The sequence below is a fragment of the Bidens hawaiensis genome, unplaced genomic scaffold (assembly GCF_021521415.1).
Source record: "Bidens hawaiensis isolate Kalapana, Puna unplaced genomic scaffold, B.hawaiensis_p1.1 tig00014722_1, whole genome shotgun sequence".
NCBI classification, from domain to species: domain Eukaryota; kingdom Viridiplantae; phylum Streptophyta; class Magnoliopsida; order Asterales; family Asteraceae; genus Bidens; species Bidens hawaiensis.
Window position 1 is genome coordinate 383,207 of NW_027492292.1, and position 20,008 is coordinate 403,214.

The 20,008-nt window shown below is 37.6% G+C and overlaps 2 protein-coding genes and 1 pseudogene across 3 annotated transcripts; 2 read left to right on the forward strand and 1 right to left on the reverse strand.

Moving 5' to 3' along the window:
• Nucleotides 1-1,418: 1,418 nt before the first annotated feature.
• Nucleotides 1,419-2,748, forward strand: LOC143547474 (protein ASPARTIC PROTEASE IN GUARD CELL 1-like). Its single transcript, XM_077038891.1, has one exon. The coding sequence runs from the start codon at nt 1,431-1,433 to the stop codon at nt 2,601-2,603; it is 1,173 nt and encodes a 390-aa protein (XP_076895006.1). The 5' UTR covers nt 1,419-1,430; the 3' UTR covers nt 2,604-2,748.
• Nucleotides 2,749-7,769: 5,021 nt separating this feature from the next.
• On the forward strand, nt 7,770-10,767 carry LOC143547503 (protein PAT1 homolog 2-like; annotated as a pseudogene). The gene is made up of 5 exons (XR_013137781.1): nt 7,770-7,874; nt 8,296-8,441; nt 8,558-8,614; nt 8,700-8,778; nt 8,859-10,767. The product of XR_013137781.1 is annotated as a protein PAT1 homolog 2-like (transcript).
• Nucleotides 10,768-13,141: 2,374 nt separating this feature from the next.
• Nucleotides 13,142-16,637, reverse strand: LOC143547475 (uncharacterized). The gene is made up of 6 exons (XM_077038892.1): nt 16,060-16,637; nt 14,121-14,223; nt 13,974-14,039; nt 13,712-13,885; nt 13,491-13,587; nt 13,142-13,385 (listed from the first exon to the last, which is right to left on the reverse strand). Exons 1-6 carry the CDS (start codon nt 16,604-16,606, stop codon nt 13,260-13,262), a joined length of 1,113 nt encoding a protein of 370 aa, XP_076895007.1. The 5' UTR covers nt 16,607-16,637; the 3' UTR covers nt 13,142-13,259.
• Between the last annotated feature and the right edge of the window lie 3,371 nt (nt 16,638-20,008).

Consider the following 20,008-nt stretch of genomic DNA (forward strand, 5'->3'; position numbering starts at 1 on the left):
GAGCCTGTGTTTCACACGGGTGAAAAATATAATAAAAATAAAAAATTATTATATATAATACGTAAATTCAATTGTTTCATATAATAATTTTTATTTGTGGCTTTTTTTATTAAGCTTTTAATATATTATGCACTATAATTTTAACTTGAATACCAAATATTTGATATCATGATTTATTTCTAATAAAACATTCATATCGATATTGTTATATTAAATATTGTGTGTATAAAAATTATATTTATAACAAAATGTTGTCACAAATTTAAAAACTAAATTTACAAAGACTAAGGTTTTATTGTAAAAGAAAATAAATAAAAAATATTATATAAAATAAAGAGAGAAACAATGAACAATCTTAAATGGTTGTGTTAAAGAGATATGATAATACAATGTCATATTGTGAATTATCAAAATGCTCAATTAAATATAATTTTGGTTTTATACTTAGAGAAATCATATTTATATATGTTAAGGCAAAAAATCAAACACAATTACCATTTTAGTAGAGTTGGTAAGCACATTTGGTTTGAGACATGAGGTCTTGGGTTAGAAACCTGTATTACACAATAATATGTTTTTCAAAATGTTATAAAGCGTTACAGGTCATGGGTTATAATAGAAAAACGGGTCATGGGTCATAATATAATAGGAAATAGTGACATGACATTTACTTGGCATCCTATGTAGGTGCCTAGTTAAATGCCATGTGAACAACTTGTTGCTTTAGTAGTATAGTTAGATTAGTTAAAGAAAAACCTGTAAGTTTAAATAAATATAGTATTTTTATAATATTGCCCTGAGTGGAACTTTTACCCATGCAGAGTATTATATTTAAACGTTAAAAAAGATTGAATTCTCTGCTTGTGGTCTTCAACTCATTTTAGGAGGTTGAGTCAAACCATTGTTCCCACCATCACCAAACCAAACCAATACCGATCTCTTCTTGATTTCTTCATCCCACATCATAATATTATTATTATTATTATTATTATTCAACCTAAGAAAACAAAAACAAAAAAAAAAAACATCAAATCCTTAACCCATAAAACCTCTCATCCTATGTTCTTGTCTTCCTCAACCTTAATCAAATTAAATCAATGGCTCTCTTTCTCCTTATCTTCTTCCTTCTATCTTCCGCCACCGGAGCTCACAACGCCTCTTCCCTTCTCGCCGGAATCCAAATCCCCGGCATGACGTCATCTTCCGACTGCGACTTCACCTCGCCGGAGTCAAAACCCTCGGTCAAACTCCACCTCAAACACCGCTCCGCCGGTCAACCCGTCGTCAAAGACTCGTTACTCCACTCCGCCGTCAACGACTTGACCAGAGTCCACACCCTTCACAAACGAGTCCTTCACCGGAAAACTGAACTCCGGCGAGGTAGGAAATTAATCTCCGTCGATGCAGAACCCACGTTCGCCGGAAAACTTATGGGTACGTTAAAGTCCGGCGTGACTCTCGGTTCCGGCGAGTATTTCATGAACGTGTTTCTCGGTACTCCGGCGAAACATTATTCATTAATATTGGACACCGGAAGTGACTTGAATTGGATCCAATGCACACCGTGTTTCGATTGTTTCGAACAAACCGGCCCGTATTACGACCCGACCCGATCGTCGTCTTATCGAAACATTAGCTGCCATGATCCCCGGTGCAGCCTGGTATCATCACCCGACCCGACCCGAAAATGCAAACCCGGATCCGAACCCAGTTCGGGTTCGGATTCGTGCCCGTATTTCTATTGGTACGGGGATAGTTCGAACACGACGGGCGATTTCGCGACCGAGACGTTTACGGTTAATTTAACTACTAATGTTGATGGGTATAAGCAAGAGGAAGTGAAGGTTGAGAATGTGATGTTTGGTTGCGGGCATTGGAACCGCGGGTTGTTTCACGGGGCGGCCGGGCTGCTCGGGTTGGGGCGTGGCCCGTTATCGTTTGCTTCGCAGCTTCAGTCGTTATACGGGCATTCGTTTTCTTATTGTTTGGTTGATCGAAATAGTAATTCGAGTGTTAGTAGTAAGTTGATATTCGGGGAGGATGCGAGTCTTTTGAAGCAGCCAGATTTGAATTTTACTTCGTTGATAGGGGGCCGAGAGGCGCCCGTTGATGTTTTCTATTACGTTCATATTAAATCGGTGATTGTGGGCGGGGAAACCCTTGACATACCCGAAAAGACATGGGATTTATCGGCGGATGGTTATGGTGGGACCATTATTGATTCGGGCACGACTTTAAGTTACTTTGCGGACCCTGCTTACAATATTATTAAGAAATCGTTTATGGAGAAAGTGAAACGATTCCCATTGGTCGATGATTTCCCGATTCTTGAACCTTGTTACAACGTGTCAGGTTTCCCCAATTACAAAAACGACTTGCCATCGTTCGGGATTGTGTTTAACGATAGTGCGGTGTGGAATTTCCCAGTTGAGAATTACTTTATCAAGCTTGAACCCGAAGAGATTGTGTGTTTGGCGGTTTTGGGGACCCCACGATCCGCTTTGTCGATAATTGGTAATTATCAACAACAAAACTTTCATATCATGTATGACACAAAGAAGTCTAGGCTCGGGTTTGCACCAACAAGGTGCGCCGATGCTTAAGTTAGTCGATTATCGGGTGGTGCAGGTGTAAACAAAGTAGCGAACGAAGCATTATTATTTATTTTACATTCGTTTTTTAAATTTTTTCGGTCTAGAAATCAAGAATGGCCGAGCATAGAATTAACAATTGGTCGATGATATATATTTGTTTTGGTTATCCGTCAATAATATGAAGTTGTTATATTTATGTTGTAGTTTGTTGGCATGATTAGATTCTTATAGTTTGTTAATTGTTATCAAACGTTATATTTTAATTTGGTTTCTTTTAGAATATAAACTTTTGGTCATATGACATAGTCAACACTTGTATTGGTGGTTGGTTGTCGGCTGAAAACCATTACTAGTAGTTTATTTGTGCACTTAACTTAGGTCACACGATTTTAAAACTCCCAATCCTTTTTATTTCGTATAGATATGAGTTACAAACAATTATAGACAGGGCCGGCTTCAAGAAAGACTAAAAAATTTTGGGTTAAAGGCGAGCCTAAATTCGGGCCTAAAGACTTAAGCAAAAAATAAACTCGATAACTCATAAAAAAAAAGTGAACCATACGATGATAATAGTAATTTCAATACACAAAACATAAATATTGTAGCAAAATAATCTAATTTAAATACCTAAACGAAACGCGATGCAAAAATAATGTATATTAATATTATTTATTTAGTTCCGAGTTCAGTTAGTTACTTAGTCAAATGTGTTATTCGTCTTATCGTCTATTTGCTAAACAAACTGTCAACAAATCAACATAATTCAATAAACAAACAAAACATGAATTATGAACAATTAAATCTAAGATTCTATTATTCTAAATCAATAACTTTTATAAAACTAATCAAAAAAATAACTAACCTGGATCAGATTAGAAATTCAGAATTTTGGAGAATCGAAGGCTGGAGGTTGGCGGTGGTGGTGCTGCAGTGGTCGTGCAGGTCTGGACGGTGGACGGCAACCGGCGGACGGCGGTCCGGCGATGGACGACGGACAGCGGAAGCAGGGCCGTGCGGTAGGTTGTTTGGCTTTCTGCCTTCTGAAGATCTATTTTTTTGAGCGGCAAAAAGAAGTGTAACAAAATAACAACAAAAAAAATTTGTAATTGGGCTATGGGCCTACAAATAATTTGGGCAATTGGATATTTGGATATGATTGATTTTATACGGGCCTAAACAAAATTGAAAATCTAATACTATAAGTTCAAATACAATTTTTTTATAACACCATATATATATATATATATATATATAAATTTTATTTTAAAAATTTTCGGGCCTATGGCGGTCGATTCCCGTGCCACATATAATAGCCGGCCCTGATTATAGATCATCATAAACACCGAATAAACACCGAATACATGTAAACAGAAGAAACATTTCAATAGTCCCCATGGTTCTATAAGGTTTGGAAATTGGGCTAACGTTGTCTACGACACTGCATCGATGCATTAGGCATTCGAGCAGCTATTTTGATTTAGGGTTTCTAATCGACCATTATTCCATTCTACACATGAGGTAAATACGTTGCTTTTGCACACCTTTCATTTTTCACACGTTCGTATCCATATGTTTTTCACATATGAACATATGTTTTTCATATGTGAACCAAATACACATGGATATCTAGTGTATGTAGTGTGTTAGTGTAGACGGCTAGTATAAACATGAGAAGTTAAATTGTTAGTGCGTTGTTAATCTTAATAACATCATTTGCAAATAGACCTTTTTAAATGGCTGATTCTAATATTAGTGTAGAGTATATATTTGTATTATCGTCTATTCAAAACTTTAACAATCACATATCTAACTCAAACGACATCCCAATACAAGGCCTGCCTAATCTATTTGTCTTTGCTGTCAAAATTTTACATTTCAATTCATACATATTTATCTAGTCATATAATAGACGTGCCAATAAGTGCCATTGTCTGTTGCTTTCTCACGCTTTTGCGGGTGTTTACTCTTTTTAGAAGAACCGCTATACATAGAATCAAACGAGAAACACCATACAACTACATATTAAATGGAAGTTTGTTAGTATCTTGATCATATTTTAATAAATGACTGAATCCAAAACAATTACATATTTTCTATTCCATTAATACACAATTAATCCCTCTTTGACTCGTTCTCATATATACTCCATAATCGAAGGTCAAACATGTTTTTCCAGGTTCGTCTTAGGTTTTGTAATTTTCTTAACTTAATTTGTTGACTAAGCTTTTGTTGAGAGAAAAAAAAAAAAAAAAAACCAAAACAAAACAAAACAAAAACAACTTCGTTATAAACATTTTAGAAGTTGAATAATTAAATGTCATTAATTATAATGGTGTATGCATACACGTATCAATTACTATAAGTATTACGTTTTTTGGACGATATAACATGTGTTAATGAACAAGTCAAATTGGAAATACTTCTAAAAAGGTAGTGTACCTTTTACACACGTTAAAGTTAAAAACGTTAGGTTTATTTCCATTATTCATGCCGATTAACTTGAACAAAAATAATATGATAATTCTCTTAGTTTGGATTAGACGTCTTAAATAAAGGATTAATTAATATCTTTTATCCTTTCACTAACATATCACTTGTATTATTAAAAATTTTTAGTTCGACATGATTCAAATTATTATATGTTTAGCATAATAAAAAACATAAACATGAACACATATAATTCTTACAGAAACTAGCTTTTAGAATTGTATGTCATATATGATGATACAGACAACCTAAAGTACATTATGTTTTTAATGGGAAAATTCCCAAAATAAGCATTCATGAAAACAAATTTCTAGTTTTAGATATTATTTACAAAAAAATTCAGAAATAGGTATTATAAACTAGTCGTGATGAGTAGTTTGTTGAACCAATTAAAATTTGCCGTATGTCCTTAAACTAACCGTAACGAGCATGTTCACTAATCATTTACTCATCACGACTAAATAAGTTTCATGCATCGTAATCAACCCCACGAGTAATTCTTAAGTCCTTTAGTCACGACGACTTGTTTACCCGGTTTACATTCCCTACACGAGTAGGTTATTGGTAGTTAACTCATCGCGAATGGTTTAACCTTATAATCTACTCGTCGCGACTAAATGGCTTATGAATTACTCGTGGACGTTGATTACGAGGCGTAAAACTTATTTAGTCGTGACGAGTAAATGATTAGTGAACATGTTCGTTACGGTTAGTTTAAAAACATGTGGCAAGTTCTAATTGGTTTTTACAAACTACTCGTCACGACTAGTTTATAATACCTATTTCTGAAATTTTTTGCAAATGATATCTAAAACTAGAAATTTGTTTTCATAAATGCTTATTTTGAGAATTTTCCCATTTTTATATTTAACATTTATCATACGTGTAAGAAATGTTCATGTATTACATTAAAGTATAATTAATTACATTACAATTTCATCTATGGTAACTTATAATAAGTTAATAACTATCTCAAGTCCTATGAAAGCCATGTCTCAAACAAAAGGATGATGTTACTCTCATGATATTTGTTGGACCAACACGTCCCAACGCTCTAAATGTCATTTTCTAAATTATATATAATTTTGAAAAAATATTAGTCACTAACACACAAATTACACAATAACTAGCTTACCTGTGTGCCCTCCTTATGCGACCATTTTGAATACACACATGGCTAAGTCTAGTAGTCATGTCACGGGCCTCCTAGTCAATTATTCATATTCAGATCATAGTTGATGAAATCATTGCCAAATACACCTTTGAGCTCCTTGCGATCTATCTAGGTCTCCTTTTAACATTCTTTTCTGTGTATTAGGTAATCGTTCGTCCGTTTCACCTTTTAAGACCGACAACTTGATCGAGATCAAATAAGCAGATGAAGTTCCACATAAAAATGCACCTTTACCCTCATTTTGAATGTATCGATGACTTTCAACTATTTGAAAATACTTTATATAATATAAACTTTTAAAACAAAAATGGCATATTTGATTGGTTTTTAGTATTTAAACATACTTAAAAGTTACTTATGAAAATCACTAATATGATTCTACTTCAGTTTATTATTAAGGATGACGTCTACAACTTTTTTGTATTGTTAATTTTCATTCAAGACCAAAGTACATTTGGTCGAATGCAATATTGTAAAAGTAACTTTATAATAATGGATATTCGCTACAAGGTATGTCATTAAGGGGAGTTTCTTTAACCCCGCGTAGTTACTAAGAATCGATCAAAGGTGGTTAGCCTCAGGCACAATCACATCTAGTCGGTGAACTTAAGTCGACTTTGACTTAAAAAGAAAAACATAATTCGTATTTATGTAATCTTAAGAACAAATATTATTTTTTAATTAACGATTTAACAATTTTTAGAATATTTAAAGATATATTTCTCTTATTTATATTGATATTCACACATTTTGTTATAAATACCAGTAAACTAATGAAATTTGACATGCATATAATATCAAAACTTAATTTTCTTTATATTTATCATGTCCGAATACTCTCCGGGTACCCCCGGAACACTCCGAGTACATCAACTCCTTAGTCGGCCGCATATGGTCCGTCTAACGATTTTTGCAACCTTGGTCAAAGAATATCTGATTGTGTATCAGGTGTGACCAGGGATGAGCAAATTCTGTACCAATTTGAAATCATCGGTACCAAGGTTTTGAGTTTCGGGACGGCACGGTACCGGTATTTCCCGAATTTTTACCTTCAATACCGGTACCGTACCGGTACCGAACCAAATATTTCAGTACCAATACCGTACAAAGAATTTATGATTTTCAGGAACGAAATTTTTGGTATCGGTACCGATATCTCATCCCTAGATGTTCTTTTATTTGCAGGGCGAGAGTTAAAATCTCAGACCCGTATTAGATTCAAGGATTTGTAGGTTTAAAATCTTATCCAAAGGCATAAAAATATACTTAATGCACTTAAATGTCACAAAGTTGGAATGAAAATATGAAATAATAACCCTCTTTAATGCTTTAGAGAATAACATACGTTTTAATCTTAACCATTTTTATAGATTATTAAATTAATTATTCAATCCAACAAATTGTATTATTAATATCAATTTATTATACTATACAATTAACGGAAAGTAGCATGCTGCTTCCAGTTGAAGATGGTCAACTCCAGACGCAATCATCTTTCTCATGCTCCGATCTAATTCTAACCCACCCTTCAAAACCCTAATTTCCCAATTTCTAATTGGTGGGTATGGCAAGATCTGGTAGCAGAGACTTAACCACCGTCATTGGTGGTTCTTTATCAGGTAAAGCTTCAATCTTTACACTTAGATTAACAATTACATTGCTTGTTATTGTTTGATTCAAGGCTAATTAGATGCGATCTTGAAGACATTATCTGGGCTGCAGGGTTCACTTTATGAGTTGGGTTTTTAGTTATTAATGTTTTGGTTAATTTGAATTGAATAAATCTTGAATCTTGAGTATTGATATTTGTATTTTTATTATGTGCAGTTCATATTTCAATGAAATGATTATTATTTTGTTCTTTTTTATTATTATTTTTTAAATTTTGTGGGGAATGAATGTTTTTAGTAACTGTTTTATTGTGTGAATATAATCAGATTATTATTATCATTATCATTATTATTATTATTATTTCAAGAATTGTTTCAAGTTTTTATTTTGTGAACCTGATTCGTTTTCGATTGTGAATTTGTAATGCAGATGGGAAACTTTTTGATGCATCACAGTATGCGTCTTTCGGGCAAGATAGTTTAGGTAAGGCTGATTTTGGGTGCTTAGAAGCTGAAGAAGATAATGCTTTGAACGGGCCCGGTGATGATGAATATCGTTTGTTTTATAGAGAAGAGGTGTGTGTGTGTGTGTTTGTCTGTTATGCTCATTTTTGTGTGTTTGTCTGTTATGCTCATTTTTATATGTTCATTTTTACAATTTGCTTTCGCTTACACTTTTCGTGTTTATTCAGGAGTCAGGAGTTGGTTCGGTATCAGATTTAGATGATCTGTCAACTATATTTTCAAAGGTTAGTTTTTTTTTGTTTGATCTTTAAGTTGATAAATTTTGTTTGCGATAAACATGTTCATTCAACCGCAAATTCTGTTTTGCAGTTGAACAGATCGGTTAGTGGACCGAGGCATCCTGGAGTCATCGGTGACAGATCCGGATCCGGATCTATTTCAAGGGAAAGTGAGTACATAACTAACCAAATCTTTTATTCATCAGTGTTTGTATTATTTTTTATAGTTAGTTAACTGATATAATAACAGGTTCAGCTGCTTCCGAACGGCTTCAAGAAAGAGAACTAACTGATTGGTTGGATCAACACATCTCCGATGCCGAGACCTACCAAAACCGAAGATGGTCATCACAACCTCATCTCACAGATCCAAAATCATTATACAGAGCTTCATCATGCCCTCAAGAACATCAGTTCGTCAACGAACCCGCTCTGATACCTAACTCTTCATTCCCTTCTAACATCTCATTGCCACATCAGCATTCATATCTTCCAAATCTTTCTCCCACCATCAGTAATATGCAGTTAAGTGGTGTGCTTCATGGATCCCTTGGTTATAACGGAAGTGGGTCCCACCTAATCCCGCTCGGCCTTTCCGGTTATTCTCAGCCACAAAACGCCTGGACCAGTCATATGCTTAGCAATGCTATTCAGCAGAAACTGCTTCATAACAGGTCGCTACCGTTACACCTTATGGCGCCACATCATCACTCGGTTGGCCCGTTTTCACCACTCCAGCTGTGCCCGATTTCTTCCCTTCCACTACACTTGACTAATCTGAAAACAAAACCGACTCAAAAAGGTGGTAGGCCCGGTGGACGTCTTTCCCGCCAGGGATCCGATGGTGGTAATAAGAAAAATGAGAAGTTTCGGGTACAATTTAGTTCTAAATATATGAATGCTGAAGAGATTGAATCTGTTATTAAAGTGCAACATGCTGCGACGCATAGCAACGACCCGTATATAGACGATTACTATCATCAAGCCCGTGTTTTTAAAAAATCTTGTGATTCAAAATCAAAAACACGCTTCTGTCCCGCTCAGAAAGATTCATCTTCCAAGTCCTCACGTAACAGTACGGAAACTAAAAATAGTTTTAATATCGAGGCTGATGGAAGGGTTTCACTTTCATCCGTTCGTAGGCCCCAGCCGCTTCTGGAAGTTAACCCGCCAGCTGGCACTGAAGAGAAGGATCCGGGAGATCATTAGAGCGAGAACCGATGTTTGCAGCCCGAATTACAATTGAGGACGGGCTTTGTCTGCTTCTTGAGGTAGATGACATTGACCGTGCGTTGCAGTTTACTCAAGATAATAATGGTGTTCAAATGAGGCAAAGAAGACAGATTCTTCTAGAAGGATTGGCCACGTCACTTCAGCTCGTTGACCCTCTCGGGAAAAAGTCAAACTCGGTCGGCTTGACTCCTGAGGACGATATAGTCTTTTTACAATTAACGTCTCTTCCCAAGGGCCGGAAACTCGTTTCAAAATATCTTCAACTTCTCTCACCAAACAGTGAGCTGGCACGGATCGTATGCATGACAATTTTCCGTCATTTAAGGTTTTTGTTTGGTGGTCTTCCTTCTGACCATGAAGCTTCTTTGACTGTTACGGGCCTGGTCAAAACGGTTTCCGCGTGTATCGGTTCAATGGATCTTAATTCTCTGAGTGCTTGTCTGGCGGCGGTAGTGTGTTCTTCAGAGCAGCCGCCACTTCGGCCGCTTGGTAGCCCGTCTGGCGATGGGGCTTCGGTTATTCTCAAAGCGGTTTTGGATCGGGCCACTCAGTTGTTAACTAATCCTCAAGTTTCAACCGACCCTAGGTTGCAAAACCCAAAGCTTTGGCAAGCTTCGTTTGATGCGTTTTTTGAGCTTCTTACGAAATACTGTTTAAACAAATACGATAGTTTAGTGCAAGCTATGTGTATGTGGACCCCACCGAGCTCAGAAGTTGTTGTTTCAGAGGCGGCTCGAGCCATTAGTGGGGAAATGCCGGTTGAGCTTCTGCGTGCTAGTCTTCCCCACACAGATAATAATCAGAGGAAAGTGTTGGTTGATTTCTCGAAACGGTCAATGAATGTCTCTGAGTTGACTACAGAGGGAGCAGCGGTCAAGGCAACCTCAAGTCTGTCGGCGGATGTTATAGAAAGCGTTGTGCTTTGACTTAGTACATTTGAAGCAGTTTTAACTAATAGGTTGACCTCCGGCGGGAGTCGAAAGTGGAGGCATGTTTTTGTGGCCCTCCTGGTTTTACTAAATTGTGTGATTGTTGATTTGTCACAGCTTTGATACGCTCAGCGCGTATTATTCATATAATTTAAGTGTATCTTATGACTAACATGTTAAACACTTGCTCAAAGTTATTATTAAAATTCATAAAGATTTCATTTTTATAGCCTTATTGTTATTGTCTGTCATATGTCTGGTTTATTGACCTTTACTCTGGTCATGGGAGCTGTATACAGGTACCAATGGTTTGACACCTCCATAGTGGTGTGATTAGTCCGCTAGCGGTTTCAATCATGTTGGGTTGACGGGCTGAAAGATTTCAGGTTGGCTGTTTGAGTGGGTGCAAACGAGCCGAGCTCGGCTCGTTTAACTTGCACATAGCTCGAGCTCGGCTCGTTTCGAGCTCTATTTTCAAAGCTCGAGCTCGACTCATGAGTAAATTTTCAAGCTCGAGCTCGGCTCGGGCTCGACTCGTTTACTATTTATCAAATTATTTTTTATATAATTATAATTATTTTTATTTTTTTTTTCTATTATAACTTTATGTAGAAAATAATATACATTATTTAGTTATTTTTACTTATTTTTTCATAACATCATATATATTAATTAATAATTATTAAATATATATTTTAAAAAATTATATAAATGACAGGATAGTTTAGGCTCGCGAGCCGGCTCGAGCTTGATAAGTGAAGCTCGGGCTCGGGCTCGTTTATTAAACGAGCTTACTTTTAGGCTCGAGCTCGGGCTCGGGCTCGATTAAGCTCGGCTTGATCGAGCTTTTTAACGAGCCGATCTCGAGTAGCTCGCGAGCAGCTCAGCTCGTTTGCACCCCTACTCCCGAACCCAACCCACGTGTTCATTTGTGTCGGGCACACTTAAAATATACTCATGCTCGTGTCTTGCTTTCGGTCAAGCCATTTAATTTTCATTTTCTAAAATGTCAAGTGATTTCTAGCAATTCGGTAACAAGTTAATCAACCAATAACTCGAGGTCAAATGCCATATTGCAAGTGCTGATTCCTAAATCGACAAACTTTAGGGCCGTCTCGATCTTTTTGCATCCCTATTAAACGCATAATAAAATTGGGGTCTTTTTCATAAGAAAAATTGTTTATGATATGTGACTCTTATGTAGAGGTGTACAAAAAAACCGGTTTGGGACCGGTTTTAGGCAAACCAAACCGAACCGGTTTGGGTTTAAAACCGGTTTCAACAAAACCGCCAGTTTCAGGACCGGTTCCCCTTAAGATCTACCAAACTGGTTTTAAAACCGAACCGGTTTGAGGAAAACCGGTTAAAACAGGTTTAGAACTGGTTAACCTGGTTTATAAACCGAACCGAATTGACGTGACCAAGCCGGCCTATCTTAAGGATGGCAATGGGTCGGGTTTGGGTCGGGTTTTGGTATTCCCAAACCCATACCCGGTTATAAAAGTCGATCCCAAACCTGTCGGGTTTTAATCGGGTAATTAACCGTCGGGTTTCGGGTTTTGACAAAATACTCGTCGGGTATACCCGGCTCAAAACCCGTTGGGTTTCTACTGGGGTTTTGACAAAATATAACTAATCGATTACAAAGATGGTTACCATAAAGGTAAAATATCTCAAATAATTGACATAAACAAGTTTCGACAAATAATATATTTGAAATATAGTATATGTATAATATAATAAGCTATATCGGGTACATCGGGTATATAATCGGGTAAATGGGTGTATGTTATCGGGTAATCGGGTATAATATTACAAATCCCAAACTCGCAAAAAATTTCAAAACTATTCCCAAACCCGTCCCAAACCCTAACGGGTCGGGTCGGGTATTACCTGGCCCATTTATGTCGGGTTTCGGGTTTCATTGCCATCCCTAGCCTATCTTGCTTCTAAACCGGTTTATAAACCGAACCGGTTTGAGTCAAACCGGTTTTGACCAGCCGTTGACCATACCGGTTCAGTTTATAAACCGGTTTGGTTTGAGTTTAAAACCGGTTTTGTACACCTATACTCTTATGTCATCTATGTGCATGTATAATTATAGTCCACAAACTGTATTGTTAAACAATCTCAAAATTGTTATTAACTTACATATAAGACTCATATATATATCATTTCTCACAGTTTCAAAAGAATGCTGCAAAATGCATTTTAGGCAAGACTGTGACACCTCAAATCTCAAAATTTTAATACAAGCCTCAAAACTATTTGTCAAAGGCCTAAAACATTCATTAATAAGGCATGAAAAAAAAAAGAAGCCAAAAATGGTTGCTATATTGAAATCCCAACTATGGTTCAGTAACTGAAAAATGACATTAAATTGCTTTAGAACCTTGCTATTACAGATGAACATCGACAAACACTAAAACTATGCCGCAAACATAATTATCCATACATCAAATAAATCGTAGTCTTCGCCTAAACTCGGATTAACGGAACTCATCGTGGTATTCATAATCTTCATCTTCGTCCTCATTAAAGATAGCACTATAAAATACATACGGACTATCAATCATTTCTGATAATGATAACCGCCCATCTTTATCTGTATCAGCCTGCAACAAAAATATGAAATTCAAAATTCAGGAATTTGGTATCGAAATTAAGCCACTCGGACTCGTAACAAAACCAAAATTCACATTAAGCTTAAACATGATTACCTGTGATATAATATAATCCGCCTGCTGTTTAGCGTAATAACGCTCTGATGGATGCAGCTTTCCAATGATAGGTAGCAGTTCCACATCAGACAAGTATCTGCAACACGAAAACTTTAACTCATCAAAATATGTAGTTTTGACACAAACTATATGTAAAGCTCGCCGAGCGCCGAGGACTCCCAAATAAAGAGAAGTTTATATTTTAATAAGTTTAGACTTACCCGTCACCATCTTTGTCGAGCTGCGCAAAAAACTTTCTTGACGGGGATTCTAATGAATCAGAAGATTCATGTGACGAATTATGAGATTCCTCGTCATAGTTTCTTACCAGGTCAAATAGTCCATGGAAGAACTCTTTGAAATTTATCTTACCATCTTTGTCCGTATCTCTTTCCCTGCACGAACTCAAGAAAATAAATAAAACAATTCTGGCCAAAAAAAAAAAAAACTAAAAAAAATGTAAGCAGTTGAAAGTGTTATTACCTTACTTCCTCCCTGCACAGCCACTGAAGCAGTTTAGGATTTTTAGTGTCTGCAGGGTGCTGAAAGCTGGATACAAAAAAGCAAATTAATATAAATTATAAAAAGAAGCTGCGAACACGCATACTTTCTAGAGAGAATATAACTTACTCATTGAACTCGGTTATGTTGAGAAAACCATCCCCGTCAGCATCAGACGCCTTGAAATGCTCCTCTTTCCACCAGCCCATATCATACCCAAATGAACTAGTATCTGGTCACCAAATAGCCAGATTGAGTCGTAAGTCGTTCATCCAAATCATCATCGAACTCAACCGTAATCAGTAAATCCCACCAATAGCAAAATAAAAAGATCATACAGTAACTTACTTTATTATTCACTACAAGTTTTTATAGGAATCAGAAAGATGGTATCAAAGCATCATTCATGCATTTGAGAAATAATAATAATAATAAACTTGGTTCCTAAAGACCGCTAGTAAACCAAAGAATGGTAGCAACTTTGTTCTACGGTACTTTGTCTATCGGTAACAAATGAGCTTGGTAGCAACTGAGATGCGATAGTATCTTGTTATTCAGTAGGAAGCTAGAACTTTGGTAGCAAAAAAGTTACTACCGAGTTTGTAATGGCGCTTTATTACTGAAGTAACTACAACGCTTATACACCAGATATAAATGATAAACCCTTTACAAATTCAAAAGGTGACACAATTATTGTTTAGAATGGAATGCTATAAGTCCTATACTACGTTTGATCATAGATTATTTCCCCCCAAAAGAATGTGCCCTTAAGCATTCATATAGTTAAATGCAAGTAGTCAGAGGCACGCAATGCAGCAATAACGTCTTTCGTCCAACAAGGAGGCGTTCATCAAGGCGCACAGAAGAAAACTCAGCAAATAAGCGGTAAAAACAGGTTTGAAACAACCATAGTTATCAAATGCGTTAGGCGCATAGGCCTCGCCTAGGGCCTAGGTGCAAGGCACATAAAAATGGAGGGCCTGAGGAAAAATAATCGCACTTAAATAAAACACTTAAAACATATTATGTATATGAAAAATAATAATATTCTTCGATAAAATAAACAAAAGCTATTATATAACATTTAATATCATCTAATGAGTGCCAAAAGTTCTAAAATAGTCAAGATTCAAACGTGATTCCATAACTTGAATAACAAAACGTATCAATATAATGCCTTTTGACTTTTCCTAGATCTAAGTTTCAATAGCAACCCTTGCGTTTCTTTTGCTCGGCTTTTAATTTTTTATGTTCTCATGTTCTTGGCATAGACAATGCCGAAGCGCTCGCCTAGGAACTTGGAAGCACATTTATTGAGCCTCGCCTGAAAAATGGGCCTAGGCGCAAGAAACGAGGGCTTTTAATAACTACGGAAGCAACTAAGAATGACCCAAAACCTGCCTAAAATAGCTAAGAGTGGTTTGCTCATCTCGGGCCCTCACTTTTCAAGCGCCTAACGCTTTTAAGTTTTAACTAGTATGCATTCAAGAAAGTTTTCTCAATTGGAAGCTAAAATTAATTAACTCATATTAAAAGGCAATATCAAAATCTAAGCAGTTAATGCGGAAAAATATCGGATACCGATATCTGAGATATCGGTTATCGCAGTGTGATATCGGTGATTTTAATATCATGTAAAATTCATATATATAGCAATTTAACACTAATAATTCAGTATAGTCTCCTACCATTAACAAATTAACCTTTTGCAAATTGCAAAACACTAACAATCGTAGCAAGTAAGAATTGATTAACACTTAAAACAATAACATTGAACACTAAAAGTTGATAATTAAGACTTAAAACACTGATATCAGGAATATCGGTGATATATCAGTCAAATATTTGTCCAATATCGGTCAATATCGTTGAGATTATCGGTACCGATATTCTAACTTATATATCGCCAAGGGACCGATAAGCGATATAACAAGCGATATATCACTGATATACAGGTGATATATCGATATCGACTGCATAGATCAAAATCCTAAATTAATCTTCCTAGCTACATATAAACATCATCAAACCACCCGCCCGCATTCAATTAACGCACAAACCACATTACCCGAATCCCGAACCCACGAGGGCGGCTGATACTCCTCGAACGAAACCAACCCATCACGGTTCTTATCATGCAACTCCATCTCGCGTTGGCTCCGATGCAAGACCTCCTTCTGCGACTGCTCGAGGTTCCACTCGGTCAATTCGTGTTCGGTGACAAACCCATCAGCCGGATCAACATCAATACTCGGAAACAACAACACCAATCTATGCGTAATATTAAACTTATGCTCATCATTCAAGTAATCCTCCGCGTCAATAAAGTCCTCCCATTCCGGCTGCGCCTCCATTCCCGGCGCAGCCTCCGGTTCATCTTCCGGCTTATTATTATCATTAAAGAAGTGGGCTTTTTCCCATAATTTGTCTTCTCGTTTGCGTTCGACGTCGGCGACTAATGGGTCGAAGGAGACGTGGTGGTCGGTGGTGAAATTGGAGCGGAGTTTGAGGCGGCGGTGGGTGTTCCGGTGAGTTGAATTATCCGGGGAGTGGGATATGAGAAACAAGAGGAGTATGGCTACTGTGATGTAGATGATGATTGAGAGCTTGCCCATCTCATCGGCCGGCGGCGGATTAATGGGTTGAAGATCTTAGAATCTTTGATTAATTGAATGTGGGTAGATTGGAGATCAAGAATCAAGATTTTGAGCTAAAACTGTGGTAGATCTGTTTCCGTGATTTCATATTATATGATTACTTGGTTAATATATTAAGAAAAAAATAAAAATAATGTGATATAGTTATACCAATGAATGTGAATATGTATTCTAACGTTAAATAAAATAATTTTTTCATAAAATAAAAAAAGTAAAAAAAAAATAGAAAATTAGATAGTAAATTTTCATTAATCTCTAAAAAGTTATTCATATACAACATTTTTAGTTACCCTCTTCATCGAATATTAAAAGATTGACTTTATCTCTAGTTTTAATCTAGAAAGCGCGACATAAATCTCTAAAAACTGTCCTTGTATATAATATTTAAACTTTATTTAATCAAACTATTGTTACTAATGACACTAACACTCGATTATTACTAACAACATAAATTATTTAGTACTAATATTTTTTTTTCTGCAAATCCGCTCATTTATCATTAAAATCAAAACGATTATAATAAAGTGGCAGGTAAACAGGCAACAAGTTGCGCCGCAACCACCTTTTGAATAGCAAAACAAATTCTACTAAAAACAAAGCGTTGGGTCGTAGGAGACGACAAAGTACCATGAACGACACGTTGAACCGTGTTTAGAAAATTCACGGCCTCCGGGGCCAGAAACCCAAATGTATCAAAAGCAAAAGGGAGAAACACATGTTGATTTTCTAAACAGGCTTTCTGGTGTTTGGCAACTTTGCCCGATTCGGCCTTCAATGCACCCTGACCCACAACAAATCCGCGGTCCCTGAGCCCGACAAGAGGAGACACTCCTGTAAGGTCCACACAAGCGTGTTTCCCTCTGCCCACCCAAACACAAGAATATCAGCTAGTCGTAACGTGGACCTCCCTTCAGGCGGATCTGTAAGAAAGTTAACTGGGGCCTCCTTTTTGCAGAAATCCCTGCCCATTTAAGAATATCGCACAGGACATCCCTAACCAAATCATGCCTATATTTAAAACCGGGTAATTCTTTGCAATGCACCGCATGGTCTCCAAAGGAATCCAAACAGACTTTGCGGCAAACTGGGCAAGGCTCATCAATCGGAAACATAGGGATCATTAACCGGTACTTAAGGATAGCCCGGTACTCCAACCCCGACATGTGTTGGCCTAATCCTTCAATAGGGATGACTGTTAGAAAATCCTGGGCCCGAGGAGCTCGAAGGCATTCAAACACCGCTTTTTGGCGAGAAGATAGATCAAACTTCGCTTCTAAACTCTGGACGATTCCACTAAATAAGGCACTCGCCAAAGCATGTTGGGCTTTAGAGGGCGGTGTCCTTATTAGAGAACCCGCTAAGATCAAAATCAGGAGGTGAAGTACGTAAACGATCCATCGCACACCCGTAATCAGTGTCCAACCCATCAATACCACATCCCCGTAGAATGTGGTCCTGCAAACTCCATGATTGTGCTCTCGAAGCCACAAAAGCATATGTAGATACATCCCTGGCCGAACATAAACCCAACCCCCCAAAAATGGTCGGAAGAGATGCCAACCTCCATTGGATATCCCCGAAGAACGGCCCCCGACAAACCACGATGTCCTCAATCGCCCCTCGAAGGCCATTATCAAAAATAGAAACAGATTCCTCAAAGTACATTGGTTGGCACGTTCTTAAGCCAAACAACAGCTTTGCGACCCCCATACATGAGCGAAGCAAAAGAAGCTCGCATTGAGGGTCTCGAAGCCTTGGGAGATAACTCATCAATTCCACAGCACTAGATGCCCTTTTCATAGCCAAACTACTGATAAACCCTGCATCCCGACTTACAGCGCCACCAAGGAGTTTCACACCAAGCACTGGCCTTCCAATCCCGCAAGGGAACAACCCCTCCCGCACCTTTTCCCCATTGCACGTTGGCCAAAATAATTCTGTTTTCTTAACGTTTAATTCAAGACCCAACCGAGGGCCCTCGGCCCTGATAATATCTAATGCATTAGCCACCTCTTTAGTGTCTCCGATAATCGTACCATCATCCAAGTACCAAGCATGGAAAAGAAGCTTGCAACGATCTCTGATTCGGTGAACAAGTGGATGCAAAACTAAGGCAAAAAGAAGAGGCCCAAGAAGGTCCCCCTGTTGAACCCCAGTGGTGGACCTAATGTAAGCATCCCCCACATATAACCTAGCCGATTACCCATATAAAAAATCTACCCATAAAGAAATAGAAGGACATTGACTACGTACCTCATGTAGAAGGGCTGTCCTATCGAATAATTTGAAGGCATTAGAGAAATCAACGGTAAGCATAGCCAATGACCCATCTGAGTGAAACTGACTTAAAAACCTGTTCGCGCTATGAAGCACGGCCTCTGCCCCACTAGGGACTCCCACCCCAAATTGAAAGTCACAGAGGTATTTAGCAATCTCCTTCCCGACACCCCTCATAGCCACCTTAGAGACCAATCTCCTCCAAATGGCCCCTACAGCAATAGGTCTAATCCCATTGTCCGGTTTAACAATGGCGTAAGGGGGGCAGACGCAACAAACTCTGCTAACACACTAGGGCACCTTCCCCCCAAAAATAAATTAACAACCACAGAAATAGCCTTGAGCAAACTATCCGCAATAGGAGACTCCTCTCCACACAGCGCATCTAAAATGTGATGGGCTCTCAATCCGTCCCGCACACATGAAGTCCCTTTAGGGAAAGATTTAATGCAACGAGCACACAATCAACGTCCACAACAAGGGGGGATCGGAAAGCAAGGAAACAGGCATACTCGGAGGGGGTAGGATGGGATGCTTAGACACCAACGCGTCCAAAGTATCCTTACCGAAAGGGGCCACCCCTTAAGAGCATAAAACTTTAACCGCGGCAGTGAAATGCCCATACGCAAATTTCCGTAAACATTGTTTAACGTTAGCGCACAATCCGGAACTGCCAGACTCGGGGACGAACGTATCACTCCCCGAAGCACCCCTGTGACATTCGTCAATTTCGGGTCTTGTTTGTATTCGTTTTTGTATTTGTTTTTTATGTAAACTGACCCGATTTGTAAACCGAAGCTTATGTTATAATCAAAATGATTGATTTATGTTACAATATTGTTTCACACTTGTTGGGTCTTGAAAACATCCTATTTTTATTTGTATTTTTATTTATTTATTTATTTATTATTTATTTATTTTTTTTGGTGTTGTTTTGTGTTTTTGTCTTGATCCATTTTGCATGAAAACTCTTGTGTCTCACACCCATATTTGACCACCAACATTACCCTATATATACACCACATTTCATCTTCATTTTCCCTTGCTACAACTCCAAAAAAAAAAAACTCTCTCAAACATCAA